At 39.1% G+C, this 16,055-nt stretch overlaps 1 protein-coding gene and 1 long non-coding RNA gene across 2 annotated transcripts; both read left to right on the top strand.

Annotated features, from left to right (window-relative positions):
* The first annotated feature begins 2,745 nt into the window (after positions 1 to 2,745).
* On the top strand, positions 2,746 to 5,789 carry LOC143607583 (uncharacterized). The gene is made up of 3 exons (XR_013148996.1): positions 2,746 to 3,080; positions 3,758 to 4,012; positions 4,939 to 5,789. It is a non-coding gene; the product is annotated as an uncharacterized LOC143607583 (long non-coding RNA).
* A 500-nt stretch (positions 5,790 to 6,289) lies between these two features.
* Positions 6,290 to 13,852, top strand: LOC143607582 (uncharacterized). Its single transcript, XM_077082977.1, has 4 exons — positions 6,290 to 6,428; positions 10,444 to 10,706; positions 11,717 to 11,928; positions 13,546 to 13,852. Exons 1-4 carry the CDS (start codon positions 6,335 to 6,337, stop codon positions 13,850 to 13,852), a joined length of 876 nt encoding a protein of 291 aa, XP_076939092.1. The 5' UTR covers positions 6,290 to 6,334.
* Positions 13,853 to 16,055: the final 2,203 nt, after the last annotated feature.

Genomic DNA, 16,055 nt, shown 5'->3' with positions numbered 1-16,055 from the left:
AATGGGTATGGTTCGTCTTCCAAAAAATTATAACCGGTGGGTGGGGTGGTGTCCGGGTGAGGAAAATCGTTCTCGTCAAAAATGTCATGACGAGAAATGTGGACATGACCGGTTATTGGGTCGAGGCAACGGTACCCACGGAAATTAGGGGGGTAACCGAGGAAAATGCATCAAGAGGATCGGGGAAAAAGTTTGTGTGGTTGGGTAGGCGAAGCATTAGGGTAGCATGCGTATCCGAAAACACGCAAATGGTTGTAGGTCGGATGTCGTTGGTAAAGGGAAAAGGCGGGGGTGTTGTTTTGTAGTTTAGGGGTAGGAAGAATGTTATGAAGATAGACGGCGGTGTGAAGAGCTTCAAAACAAAAGGAGGGGGGAGACGGGTGTGGATGAGGAGAGCCCGGATATTGTTATTTAGGCTTCATAGCATACGTTCGGCTTTACCGTTTTGGGGTGAAGTCCGTGGATATGAATAACGAAGTACCATGCCATGTTGGGAGGCAAAGTTTTTTAAGTTGTGATTGTCGAATTCACCTCCCAAATCACATTGGAATGTCTTAATAAGATAATTAAATTGGGTGTGAATGTGTTTGTGAAATTTGACAAAAGTAGGGAATGTTTCGAATTTAAATTGTAGTGGATAAATCCAAACATATTGTGTGTAATTATCAACAAGTACCATGTAATACTTGTAACCGGTTTTGCTCAAAATTGGAGATGTCCATAGATCACAATGAATGATGTCAAAAGGGGCAAAAGTAACGGAACTTGAATCATAAAAAGGCAAACGTTGACTATTAGCTATTTGACAAGAAGAACAAATAGAATGACTAGTAGTCTTATTACACTGAATACTATGATGACTAGACAAAAAACTTAAAATGCGCCGGGATGACCAAGTCGAGGGTGCCACGAGGTCTGAGTAGCAGCGGGGACGAATGCAAAAGAGGGCGGTGTGAGTGGATAGAGGTCCCCCATGTTGTCATGACGCGAAAGGAGAGTTCCTGTCTTGAGATCCTTCAAAGAAAAACCAAAAGGGTCAAATTCGACACTAACTTGGTTATCACGAGTAAATTTACGAACATAAATTAAATCTTTCATGACAGTGGCTGAATGAAGGACATTATTAAGTTGATAGGTTTTGTTTGAGATGGTGTGGGTTGCACTTCCTGATCCTGTGATTGGCAAGTGTTGGCCATTTCTAACAAGTTTAGTACTAGAAGAAAAAGACAAAGGAGTGGAAATTTTACTGGTATGAGAAGTAAGATGCGAGGAAGCACCGGTGTCCATATTCCACGATTTGTCGTTTGAAGGCATTTGCAGCATAGATATGGTCGTGCCTATATCAGTTGGGCTAAGTGCGTTAAAGGCGGCTGAGTCCTGAAGTTGGGTTGGGATTTGTTGCATTGGTGGTAATTGGGCCTGCTGATATGAGAGATGGGCCTGGTTGTATTGGGCTGGTGGATAGGGTGGTGGTTGTTGATTTGCAGCCCAAGCCTGGGACGGGTAGGGTGTGGGTGGTGGAGGCTGCCAAGATTGGTAAGGGGTTTTGAGGAGGTTGTTGACCGTAAGTAGGCTGGTACCCAGGTGGGTTTTGTTGGCCCCATTGAGATTGAGCCGACTGACCACGGCCACGGTACCCACGTCCACGTCCACCTCGTCTACCACGGCCACCACGGTAACCACGGTTGGGGTCATAGGAGTTTTGCAAGTGGTTGGGGTACCTGTTGGAGTCAGTGGTTGGAGGGTTTGATGGTGGGTTGTGGTTTGAGTTGGTGGAGTCGGAGTTTGGGTTCGGGTTAGGTGTAGTGATAAGGACCGGCTGGTTTTGGTTTTGGCGAGCAACTTGCCTTTGTTGTTCTTTTTGAAGGCTGGTGCGAGCTTCATCCCACGTAGGAGAGGTTTAGTTGATGATGGCGGCGGTGACGTCATATTCGGATGGGAGGCCACGGAAAAGTTGCATGACCAATCTTGGTTCGCTTACTAGGAAGCCGACGTCACCAAGATGTTCGGCAATTTCTTTGAGTTTTTGACAATAGTTGTCCAAAGAGGAAATGCTGCAAGTGTGAGGTTTATGAAATCGTGCTCGAGTGTCGTAGCACGTGAACCCTTGTTGTTGAGAAAAATACCTTCTAGCTTGAGCCATGCAGAAAATGCCGTAGCATCAGTTTCGAGGATTCAAACCAGATATTCGTCAGACAAAGTTGCATAGATTCATTGAAGAATGAGGGCATCGATCTCATGCCAAGTGTCATAACCGGCTGCATCTTCTGCCGGCGGCTTATTGCCGTCGATATGGTCCAAAACTTTGTACGCTTTCGTGTGCAACTTAAATAACTTTACCCACGATGAATATGTTACCTTGGTGCCGTCAAGTATTCGAACTTTGTTTTGGATATTTGTTACCGTATACGCCGGATGAAGATAAGGCTTGGGGTCAGCGTTGTTGGAAGAGGAGGAGGAATAATCCTTATCACTGGCCATGGAGGCTGTTGTAACAGGGAGAGGGCCGGAAAAAAATGTGACGGCGGCTAGGGTTTAGAGAGCCAAGGCTCTGATACCATAAAAGTGTTTATTGTTATCGAAATAATGCGTGTCCTCCATTCAAGGATAACAACACTATTTAAAGGGAGAAGTTACAAGATAATAGGAAACTAAATCTCCTATATTTACAAAATATTTATATCCTCTAATAAATACTCTTTTAATGCCACTACCCATTTAGGCTCAATTAAAGAAATAGCCATTAACTGAAAAGTGTGTAAACGGCTAAGCGCATCCGCCACTCGATTTTCCTTACCTGGCTTGTAGTGGATCTCGAAATCAAACCCCAGTAATTTAGTTGCCCATTTATACTGCTCGGGGGTCTGCACGACTTGAGAAAGTAGATGCTTGAGACTTCGTTGATCCGTGAAAATATTAAATTTTCGGCCAAGTAAATATTATCTCCATTTTTTAACTGCTTCGGTTACGACATACAGTTCCCAGGCATAAGCTGAAGCTACTTGCATTCTCGGACACATCTTTTTACTAAAGAATGCAATAGGACGTTCCTCTTGAGAGAGAACGGCGCTGATGGAAACGTTTGAAGCATCGGTGGTCACATCAAAGGGTTTGGTGAAATTTGGAAGTGTAAGTGTGACCAATGAGACCATAGCTTTTTTGAGAGCTGTAAAGGCTGCTTCGTTTTGCTCAGACCAAGTGAATACCCGATGTTTTAGGCTATCAGTTAAAGGTGCAGCTAGTTGAGCAAAGTTTCTGACAAACCGAGGGTAGTATCCCATCAAGCCTAAAAAACCCCGTAAAGCCGTAAAATTGGTAGGGGTCTGCCAAGATTGAATAGCAGCAAGTTTGTCTGGGCCCGCTTCAACACCCTTAGCGGATATTATAAGGCCCAAGTAATCGACAGTATGAACGGTAAATGTGCATTTTGAAGGTTTTGCAAAAAACTTGTGTTGAGAGAGTTTCTCAAACACCTGTTGCAAATGGCCATAGTGTTCCTCTTTTGAGTGGCTATAAATTAGGATGTCATAAAAAATGAGAACATACCGTCATAAACGTCTCGAAACAGATCGTTCATGGTGGCTTGAAAGGTGGACGGCGCATTTGTTAAGCCGAACGGCATAACCAGGAATTCGTAGTAGCCGTCGATTGTACGAAAGGCTGTTTTATGGGTATCGTCATTAGCAACACGAATCTGGTGATAACCTGCTCTCAAATCAATTTTAGAAAAGACCACTGCTCCATGCAATTCATCAAGGAGCTCATCAATGGTAGGAATCGGGAAACGATCTTTGATGGTTATGGAGTTTAATGCGCGATAGTCGACACAAAATCTCCATGACCCGTCTTTTTTGCGAACCAAAAGAACAGGTGACGAGAATGGGCTCTGGCTGGGCTTGATAATACCATCTCGTAACATTTCGGCAATGAGGTTAGACATAACCTGCTTTTGATAATATGGGTAACGATAAGGCTTAACATTGACCGGCTTCGACATTGGCATGGTTGGTATGTGATGATCTTGTGAGCGACACGGGGGTAATTGGGTTGGCACTTGAAAGAGGTGGTCGTATGCAGTGAGTAATTGTTGGATGATGGGATCATCATGGGTAATTGAAAGTGGGGGATTAGATTGAGTGGGGGTAGTGACGTGAAAAAAAAGAGCATGCAGAGATGCCACAGAATTTTTTGATATTAGGGTTTGCAACTACGTGGAAGATACCTGGGCTATTTGACTCTCCCCACGTAAAGTAATGGCCTTTTGGCCCACATTAAAGGTGAGCTGGGGTATAACAAAGTCCGCTAAGACGAGGCCCAGGGTGCGTAACCACGCTAGCCCTAAAATAATGTCCGCGCCCTCTACTGGTAATATGAAAACAGGAATTTGGAATGCCGCCTCTTGCAACGTTATGTCCACCGACGGACAATTGCCTGAACACTTGAGGTTCTCGCCATTACCTACCATGACAGAGAATTCCGAAACGCTTTGGGTTGGGAGTTTAAGGAAGGAAATGATACGAGGCTAAATGATATTGTGTGTGCTACCCAAGTCGATCAACACTTGCACGGGTTGGTTATTAATAAAACCTGTAACCCGAAGTGCTTGTGGCGATGACAACCCAAAAAAGGCAGCGGTTGAAAGGGAGAAGAACTGACTCGGTTTTGTGTGATCAATTTGGTCTGTGGTGAGGGAAAGTAAGGTGTTGTTGAGTAAGGGATCGGGTGGTTCATCAGGTTCGTTATAGGAAATCAATAAGAACTGTGGAGGGTTGCATTTATGTCCCAGGAAGTATCGTTCTGGGCAACAGAAACATAACCCCTCACTGCGGCTTTTTTGGAGTGCTTCTGGGGATAACTTAGTAAATGGTAGTGTTGGTTTAGGAATTGAAGGGCTGGTTAGGAGCGGTGGGGTACCGGATTTTTGTGTAGTGTTGGAAGTGGAGGCTGAAGGTGTAGTGGTGACAGTAGATGAGTTTGGTGTGGTGAATGTTGATGGGTTATAATTTCGTTGAAAGGGTTCGGGTTTAGAAAGTGTGAGCTTATCCTTGACACGTTTTGAGAGGCCATAAGCTTGGTGTAGGGTGGTTGGTTTAATGATGGCTAACTCAGCTTGAATCTCGGGTTTTAGGCCAGATAAATAACAATTTAAGAGGGCCTCGCTAGATAACCCGACAACGCAGTTAGAGAGTTTTTCAAACTCGGCTTGGTATGCGGTAACGGTTGTGATTTGGTGAAGTTTGAAGAGAGTGGCTTGATGATTCTTGTAATCCGACGGGCCAAATCGGAGTTCGAGGGCTCTTGAGAATTCTTGCCAGTTTCCCAACAAGTTATTGTTGTAGAGATACTTATACCAACTCAACACTTCTCCGGTGAAATAGAAAACGGACAACGAAAGTCGTCGGGTTTCGGGAATGTTGTAGTAAGTAAAGAAGTTTTCGGCTTGGAAAATCCAATCTAACGGGTTGGATCCGTCAAACATTGGGAGGTTTATTTTTGGTGGGCGGGGATTTGATGGATCCGGTGGATCGTGTTGGGAGCCAGACGGTTTATTGATGAGTTTGGGATCGGTGACGAGGGAGGCAAGTAGGCGATTTGTGGTTTCGTTTTGCTGCTGAATTGAAGCTTGAAGAGTTTCAAATTGCGCCACCGAACGGGACTCGATTTGAGCAGAGATGGTGGTGTAATGGGTGAAAAATTGTGAGAACTGTTCACACAAATTTTGAATAGGGTCATCCGGTTGAGATTGGTCTTTGCGAGGAGGCATGGTAAGGAGATGAAAACACCAAATGTTGCAGCCTGTAAGTAGACAAAACTCCAAGAGAAACAAGATTAAGAAGAGATCCAATTTTGGGGCAATTTTCTGTGTTTTTCATTCAATGCAAAAGAAACTATAAATAACAAACTTGGGAGTACATGTCCACCATGCCACTAATGCATGTTCACCATGTCATGTCCCTTATTTCTATCCATGTAACCTACCCAATACTTCTATTTTAACATGTGAAAGAGACTAAATCAAATGCAACAATGCAGTAAAAATAAAACGTGTACAGAATTAAACTAACGACTACTCCAACAACTTCTTGGGCTTCTTCAGGTTTCTCTTGGGCCGGTTCAGTGGACCAGTTGCTATTGGGTCCGTATCACACATGGTGGAAGAAGCCATAAAGGAGTGATGGTATTTAATAAGATTTAATTAATAATTTAATTCTACACATGGTCTAAGCAAGTCAAAAGGAGTGAAGCCAGCGCAAAACAGTCGGACGGTTGATTGGGGGCTTATTATATATACATATTCTTCTTCCCCATCGATCTAGAATCAACAACAGTAACAATGGCAGCTGGTACTACCAGGAAGATTTCTGCTGCATCAGCCAGGTCTCACACCAGGAAACCCAAATCCACTTCTTCCACTACTCTCCCCAAAGGTCTGCTAATTGTTTATTTATACGATTACAAGTTTCTAGTGTTTTGTAAGATATAGGTTTCAGTTTGAAGGAATTGAGCTCAGTATTAAGTTTGAATTCGAACCCATCTACTGGGTATGTCTAACTAATTTATGATCAAAATTCTTGCTTTGGTTTTAAGTTGAAGGAATTGAGCTCAGTGTTAAGTTATAAAGGAAACTGATCCAGGTTAGATTCTAGTTATCACTTTATTAGAGATGTGATTCCATCTATTGTTAGGATTAAACGCACACACGAAACTGAACACACACACGAAAGCAGTAAACGAACACGAGGATTTAACGTGGTTCGGTCTAAACTGACCTACGTCCACGGGTGGCAACTAGGTATATCTTTATTGAGTGACAAATATTACAAGTACATAATGTTGTTTATATAGAGACTGAACTAGGGTTAGTAAATTATTATGCAAGAAATCTAAACCGGGCCGGGCTTGGGCCCGACCGCCCACACCCGTCTCCTCTTTTGACTTCATATAATAAACCGGGCCAACAAGGCCTACGAACCCAACAATCTCCCACTCGGAGGCCTTGAGTACTCTCGTCTGCACTCCTGATTGTACTTCTGTAATCTGAACATTAAACTTCTTCTAGTTGCCACCGCCTTCTCATCAATTAACCTGAAGGCCCGTTGAAGCTCCCCGGAGCTCCAACACGTCAGTCACGGCTAAAACTGCCCCTGACCCGTTCTCTGTCCCTACCGGCTCCCACTGTAAACGAACTACCGGATCCTGAGATAACCCGAGAACAAACACTCTCCATATTCAGCAAGTAATTCATTGGAGAGACTTTTACAGCTGGAATACTGGTTTTCTGTCGACCTGGAACTGTAACTGAAACACGACCTGTGCTCCCACTGTCACGATGTCCCCCAACTGATTTAACCTTCCTAGCTCGTTCATCCTGAATCTTCACTTTGGCTCTGGGTTTGTTACTTGTAAAACGAACCTTCTTCTGCCCACGAGATTCTGTGAACCAGACTTTGTCTTTCACCAAAACTGGATCCACTCCTTTCGGTGACATATCGACCATATACAACGAACGCATTTTCTTGCCACGAGCAACCACGAGATTCCCTTTGACTACTTTCCACTGCCCATTCCCGAACTTAACATCGTGTCCTTGGTCATCCAACTGCCCAACTGAAATCAAACGTTTCTTCAAACTTGGAATAACCCTCACGTCTTTCAAAGTCCAAGAAGTACCGGCTGAAGTTATCAAATCAACGTCTCCCATACCCGTAACCTCTAAAATATCATCATTCGCTAGTCGAACCTTTCCAAAATCCCCAAATTTAAGACTCTTCATCGTTTCACTACAGTGAGTGGCATGAAACGATGCACCAGAATCCATCACCCAAGCATCAACGCTACTCTCAACACTACAAACCAAAGCCTCATCACTACTGACCCGGTCATCTGTGTCGTCTTCTATAACGTTCACCTCTTTCTTACCATTCGGACACTGATTCCTGAAGTGTCCTTTCTCTTTACAACCCCAACATTCAATATCCTTACGAGTCTTAGACTGACTCCTCTTCCTGCTCCCACTGCCTCGCTGTTTTCCCCTACCTCTACCTTCTGTGACTAGCATATTGCCTGATGATTCACCTGAACTTCTGCGTCTTGAATCTTCTCCCAGAATCAGATCTCGAATCCCATCGAAAGTAATATTTGTAGACGAACTACAAACTGCAGTCACTGTTTGCGACCAACTGTCGGGCAAAGAGGATAATAACAAGAGGCCTTGAACTTCATCATCAAACTTAATTTCAACTGACACTAAGCGGGACAAGATCGAATTAAGATTATTGATATGAGTTGTAACTGACCCACCCTCTTTCATTCGAGTTGTCACTAGCTCTCTGATAAGATAGACCTTATTCGCTGCCGAAGGCTTCTCATACATGTTGGATAGTGCGTCCATCATACCACGGGCTGTGGTTTCTTTCATGACGTTAAACGCCACATCTTCCGACAACGACAATGTAATGCAAGCCCTAGCTTTCTTGTCTAACTTCTTCCAATCTGCTTCTGACAACTTTTTGGTTTTTCATCCTCAAGCACTACATCCAAGTCTTTCTGACAAAGTAGTGCCTCAATATGCATCTTCCACCAACCAAACTTCTGTCCGTCAAACTTCTGTATCGAAACTTTTCCGTCTTCTGCATAACAATGACTAAAACGAAAAACTGGATAAAAAACAGAGACAGATACAGCAATGGCATGAGCTGAACTTAACAACTGTTCTACTAAACTCTGTTAAAAAAATCAACCTATTTATACGTGCAGCGGAATAACGAACTGTAAATCAGAAACCGAAACTTTAAACTGAAACGATAAACCTGACAAACGCGGTTGGCACTGGTTCTCCGTTTCTTTAAATGACTTCAACTGTTCTTCAACAAAAATAGGATCTTGATTGGCTCGTTCTTGACTCGTTGAAACTGTTAAAAAAATATCTTGTCCTTGTGCCTCGGCTAAACTGCCCGATAAAACTTTCGAACCTAAATAGAGAAAACTTGGCCCACACAAAAAATTGATCTTTTAAACAAAAAAAAATCAAGAATTTTGGTCAAATCTGGCTATTGGTCAAAAGGTATGCTGCAACTTGAACAAATATAATTAACCATGGTCACGTCTCTCTCTACCAAGCACACGCTCTTAGTGAGAAAATATCGATTAAGCTTCTGCCTCAAAATCAATATCTTACAAAAAACTCCGGCGTCTGACCCACAACTAAACAACGGTACACGATGGTTATGCGGTGGTAAAATGCTTTCGAAAAATAAAACCGAACCGGAACAACTCCGGCGACTGGGTATGGCGGAACCCTACCGGAGATCACCCCTTTCTTCCCTGCGGCTGAGTCGTAAGACTCTAGCGGTGTTGCGATAGCAACAGCAAGGTTTTCTCGCGGCGAAAAAACGATGACGGCGGAACCCTAGCGCAGCAGGGTGGCGGCGGCGGAAGGTTGGTTCCCGTGTTCTTCGTGTGATCCGAACCTAAGCTCTAGATACCACTTGTTAGGATTAAACGCACACACGAAACTGAACACACACACGAAAGCAGTAAACGAACACGAGGATTTAACGTGGTTCGGTCTAAACTGACCTACGTCCACGGGTGGCAACTAGGTATATCTTTATTGAGTGACAAATATTACAAGTACATAATGTTGTTTATATAGAGACTGAACTAGGGTTAGTAAATTATTATGCAAGAAATCTAAACCGGGCCGGGCTTGGGCCCGACCGCCCACACCCGTCTCCTCTTTTGACTTCATATAATAAACCGGGCCAACAAGGCCTACGAACCCAACATCTATAACTTTTAGGTGTTTTCAAAATCATTAGAGTCGCGTTAAGAATTATTCAACTTATGAAGAAACTTTTTTTTAGTTTCATCCAGAAATAAACCAGGATCTCGACAATATGAACACTTTCATGGTTGGTTTTAAACATATGTCAAGTGATATCTAAAGTTTATTAGGATCTATAGTGGTTGTGCATATTATAATATACTATCAACAGTTTAGACCATAGGATTTTGGTTACAGCTTGTAGATCATAAACGATTTATCTTCTTTTTTTTGGTCTTGATAGTTTATTATGCTACAATTGGGCATCTTATAGATGGCATCGTTGACCCAAATAAGTCAAAATTTGACCTTTTTTGGTCAATGATGTTATCTCTATGACGCCAAATTGATCAAGATATTGCACGTGAAAAACTAGGGTATTGTAAGTGGCGGAGTAGACTTTCTGATGTTACTCTATAGGCTCTAGTAGGCAAGTAAACTTTTTATGTCCGCGCGTTTGTTAAATTGCAATCCAAGAAACTTTTGGTTATAACCTGAACTGTGTGAACTCATATTCCACTTTCAAGTTTCAATCTTACATAACTAACTTGCTTTTAACACCATTTAGGTGATTATATAAACTTCATGTGGCTTCTTATTTCATTGGAAACTTGTAGGAATTTTCAAGAGTTTGTTGCTGGTTATCTTTACGGGCCTTCTTGCATGGGCTTATCAAGCAACACGCCCACCACCTCCAAAGATATGTGGATCTCCGGGTGGTCCGCCTATCACATCTCCCCGGATTATGCTTCGTGATGGAAGGCATTTGTCATATTTAGAATACGGTGTTCCGAAAGACACAGCCAAGTATAAAATAATATATGTTCATGGTTTTGACAATTGCAAACATCATAATCTATTTGCTGCTGTAGCCTCTCCAGTATAGATCTTTCATTTTCTTCATGTTGTTTTGTGTACATTTTTTCACTAAATAGATTAGTTAAACAAACGTACACACTTTTCTGAGATAATTACACACTACGGGGGGGGGGGGGGGGGGGGTATGCGATATTGAGCAATCAAAGTCAGATAGATAATTAGCTATGGGCGTGCATGGGTTGGTCTAATGTTGGTTTTAGTCTCAAACTGAACCAAAAACCGAAAATTCAGTTTTTGAAAAACTGGTCGTTTTCGTTCTCACAATGGGTTATGTTTGTTTTCTAAGTCGTGTCATTTGGACTTAAAAAGTTTGGGCCAAAGAATTTTGAACCTAAATTTATTGTTAATTATTGATTATTATACATTTAGACCTAAAATTTTTTTGACTATGCCATTGATTATTTTTATAAATTACTTAGAATTGGTTTCTTTTGATTTTTTTTGGATCAGTTCGGTTCCAATCAGTTTGTTTTCTCAATTTTTGGTTGATAGCAGGACCGAAACCTAACCGAACTGAACCGCTGGTTTTTTTACTGGGTTCGGTTATTTCACTTTAGTTACGTCAGTTATTTTGATTTTGGTTCGGTCATTTCGGTCTTGTGCAAGCCCCTATAATTAGCTGTAGTAGAACAAGTAGAGAAAATAGCTTTTGGAATTGTGTCTGCTGTTTGAGTTTTATAACTGGATAGTCAGGTTTTTGTTATGGAAACTAATAGATAAAACTGATCAAATTTACATTTTTGTGAAACTTGAAATGAAAGCCACTGAGGTTAAGTTAAAACAAGGGCTAGATAATTTTTTTTTTTTGGTAAAAGGGCATTGCCCCTTGGTAAAATTTACTGAAATAAAAATTGGTTACAAACAAGTGCATCTCCCCCCATCCTGGACATAGAACCATGGACGGATGAAGACCAGAAACCAAAATGAAACAAACTTGAAACATAAATCAAACAAGGTGTTACTTAAGATAACTGTTTTTGTTGCAATCAATATGAAACTTGAGCTTTACAGGCTCTTATTGAAGAATTGAAGGTGTACACTGTTGCATTTGACCGACCTGGTTATGGAGAGAGTGATCCGCATCCTACCCGTACTTTAAAGAGTTTAGCTTTGGATATAGAGGAACTTGCTGATCAACTAGAACTCGGGTCTACATTTTATGTGGTTGGAATGTCTATGGGCGGAGAATTGGTTTGGCCTTGCATCAAGTACATCCCTCACAGGTATTGGTCAAATTAGCCTTTTAAGCATGCTTTTTGAGGTGGCAAGATGAGTCAAAACAGGCTCAGTTTAAACGGGTTTTATACTTTTGTTACTATGGATTGACCGTTAACATTTTCTATACCTTGTGAAAGTATATATGAATAATTAATGCTTCAGTTTTATGATTACAAAAGTAATATTGCAGTGGCTTTATAGATCTTTGAATTATTAATATTTGAGTTAAAGCAACACAAATTGACTCATTCGTTAGTGACTGGTAGGGTTTTAAAATGAGTCAAACTAGGCTCGAGCTTTGCCTATGCTTGAGCTCGGCTTGTTTCAAGCTTTACTTGTAGAGCTTTATTTGACTTTTTTTAAAATAATTTATTTGCATTCTAATTTATTTTATATGTATTTTTATACTTAAAAATTCTATAATTTACATAATATTATATTTGTTTAGTTAATTATATATATATATATATTAATGATAATTATAAAAAAGTATAATAAATAAAAGGCTTGTTTAGGCTCAGGGGTGAAGGTTAGTTAGGGCCCGAGGTGCCCCCCCCCCTCCTGTTTTTTTGCGTAGTAGTGTAAATTTATCTGTTTCCGTCCGAAATTTTTTATACGTAGTGTAAATTTAGCCGTTTTCGGCTAAAATTGAGCCCCCCCCCCATCGTTTGTGAAATTTTGTATACATTTTGAGTCCACCCCCGGTGTCTTAGTCCAAGCTTCGCCGCTGTTTAGGCTTGCAAGCCAGCTCCAGCTCGATAAGTGAAGCTCGGGCCCGAGTGTTGAATCATTTGTTAAATAAGCTTATTTTTAGGATCGAGCTTAAATCGTGCATAGTTTCAAGCTCGAGATCGGTTCACTTATCATTTATTAATTAATTTCTATACTTTTTAACTTTTTTATGTATATTTATTAGAGCATTCACATCCCCTCCTCCGTATTTTACTCTATAAATCAACTAGAATCATACTTTTTCAAAATTCTCTCATTTAACCCCTCATATCCCATTCGCTATTTTTATCTTTATCTTACTCATAAATGCTTATTTTATTTGTATTATTATTCTAGTTTTATACAGTCACATAAATTTGATGGATGATGAATAGTAGTTGTTCATATATGAAAAGTGAATATAGCAACTTTTTATAATTTAGGGTTAGAGAAGTGGAATGGTGGAAGGGATGGAGTGTGTTTTTGAATATTTTTTTATAAAAAGATGGGAGAGTGTTTGATGAATGGTTTGCGACTGCTCAAAATTGCATATATGACATAATATATACGATTCAGTTATTTTTATCATAATTTTATATATAATAATAATAATAACAATAACAATAATAATAAAAATAATAATGATAACAATAATAATGATAACAATTTAACAAATACATATTAAATATATTAGATAAAATTTATGTAAAAAATGGGCTCATTTAGGTTTGTGAGCCAGTTCGAGCTCAATAAGTAAAGCTTGGGATCAAGCTCGTTTAAGCTTGGTTTGTTTGCATCCCTAGTAAATAGGTAGAAATTGCTACTCTACAACTTATCAGTAGCTATTTTTCTTTTTCGTTTGAAGTCATTTGCATTAATTATGATAATGTTGTATATTGTGATTTAAACAGATTAGCAGGAGTAGCACTCTTTGCTCCAGTAGTTAATCACTGGTGGCCTAACTTCCCATCAAACATATCTAAGGAAGTATATTCACAAATGTTCAAGCCGGACCAATGGAGCCTTCGTGTTGCTCACCACCTACCATGGTTGACCTATTGGTGGAACACTCAAAAATGGTTCCCGAGTTCCTCGGTTGCTGCTCGCAACCCTGCTATGTTTTCTCCCCCGGACATGGAACTTATCCCAAAACTTATGGGTCTACTAAACGAAGAGCGCATGGTATGTTATTGTCTTAATGGCTCGTGTTTATTTTAGATTTCATATTGATACTCAAATTAGAAGTTTACAACAAAAATACATATGCATATATAATATTTAGGTTTGAGTTATATGGGTTGAGTTATTCTGCAAAGGCCAACAAAAATGAGAAGTGTGAGAAGCCATAATTAATTGACATGTGTCAAGTAGGGACCAAGGAAAAATGATATAAAAGTAATACTACACATCTTCTCTCTCCACATGTAAGTCACATGTAAATTCCCCCATCATTTTTAAACGTCTATAACTTTTTCATATGATATTTTTTAAAAAAAATTAAAATTCACCATAATAACAAGCCTTTTGTATCTTTAACATGAGTATGATTTTGTTATATAAAAATAAAAAAATACGTCATTGTGTCTTTTTACTTACCATTGTGTATTTTTTCGTTATTGTGTCTTTCTGTTTGTCAATGTGTTTTTTTTCGCCTTTGTGTCTTTCAACTGATCATTGTGTTTTTTTTTAAATACTAATAACACCGTCGTGTAATAATATGTAAATATAATGAAAAATACCAACACATTATCTAATACATAAAACACAATGATGAATACATATTACATAATACCTTGAAACGAAACACACAATATTGAATACATATAACACAATGGCCTCAAACGTAAGACACAATGGTAAATACATAAAACACAATGACTTGTAACGTAAAACACAATGGAATCTACATATTACAAAATGATTTGAACGTAATACACAATGAATATAATACTGCTTTTCTCAACTTAAGTGAATGTTGAGCACAATAACTAAAACACAATGATAAGTAGAAAGACAAATGTTGAGCATAAAGGCACAATAACGAACAAAAAGACACAATGATGTAATATTTGTTATTATTTTTATCTTTAGTATGAGTATAAATTGAAAAACACAATGACCAAAATCTATAACACAATGCATAGAAAAACTCAATTAAAAAACACAATGGACAACCAAATAACACAATATAAAAAAACTCACTAACTTTTTTTTATTTTATATAACAATATGATATTCATATTAAACATAAAAAACGCTTGTTATTATGGTAAAAAAAATTTATAAAAAAATGTCGTATGAAAAAAGTTATATACGTTTTAAAATGACGGGGGAATTTACATGTGCCTTGCATGTGGAGAGAGAAAGTCATCATAAGTGGGTTATTACGTTCATTGCCTTTTTCATCAATTTTTATTCTTAGATTAATCTCCACCATCCAAAATTAAGATCAATTGATTAGATTCTTTCTCACCATTCTCATTTTTGTTGTACTTTGTATTTTAACTTTACCCTGAGTTATATAACCCTATTATTATTTGTTATTTATTTAACTTTTGGCATACAATAGCCATTTTTTTATGGGAATACAATAGCCAATTACTTGTAAGTTAAAGTAACATTTTTAATATATAATAAAATTAAAAATAAAATAAAATGGTCAACCCGGGAATCCTCCAGTCAAGAAATAAAGTTTCATAAAGTTACAAAAGAACATACAAACATCAGCAATTAACTCTAATTCAATTGTAAAAACTGAATCCAAGTTCGGTCGATTAGGTAATTAAGAAAATATAATGAACGAATCAAATACAAACCTTACCAGGTTAATAAACGACCCAAACACGACCGGTTTAGCTAACCATGTTTGGCGGGTTGTTGGGCTGGACCCGAACACAAAACCAACCCGAAAGTGATGTCGGACTCACCTGAACAAGGACCAACGAGTTTTTGTAGGTTGACACGAGCATGACCCATTTAACTCGAGATTTATAATCTATTTTAGTTATTAGTTTTGCATACTGATTACTAAAATTAAAAATTTACAACCAAATGTACAATTATAATATCGTTAATTACTTTTTATTTACAAAGCCTATTTCTCTTCCATCTTTTAATTTAGGTATAATTAGGCAATTAGTTTCAAGTTAGAAAAAACATTTATTAATTTATAAAAATTTGGTGGTCAACCCGTGAACCCGCTAGGTCGACTCAAACACGACCCACTTAGCTAAACATGTTAGTGGGTTGGTGGGCTGATGGATCCACCCAGAATTTTATATTTTATTTTAGTAAAATTTTCTGCAAACTAATACTCAAAAGTACAAATTTACAACCAAAATACAAATCCATATAAAATAAATTAATGTTTAGGTTATAATACCTTCTTGTTATTTGTTTTTTATTTTTAAAGTTTTTGCAC

The sequence above is a fragment of the Bidens hawaiensis genome, unplaced genomic scaffold (genome assembly GCF_021521415.1).
Source record: "Bidens hawaiensis isolate Kalapana, Puna unplaced genomic scaffold, B.hawaiensis_p1.1 tig00083812_1, whole genome shotgun sequence".
In the NCBI taxonomy this organism is placed as follows: Eukaryota; Viridiplantae; Streptophyta; class Magnoliopsida; order Asterales; family Asteraceae; genus Bidens; species Bidens hawaiensis.
The sequence above is the reverse complement of the archived record's forward strand: the minus strand, read 5'-3'. Positions and strand labels throughout refer to the sequence as shown.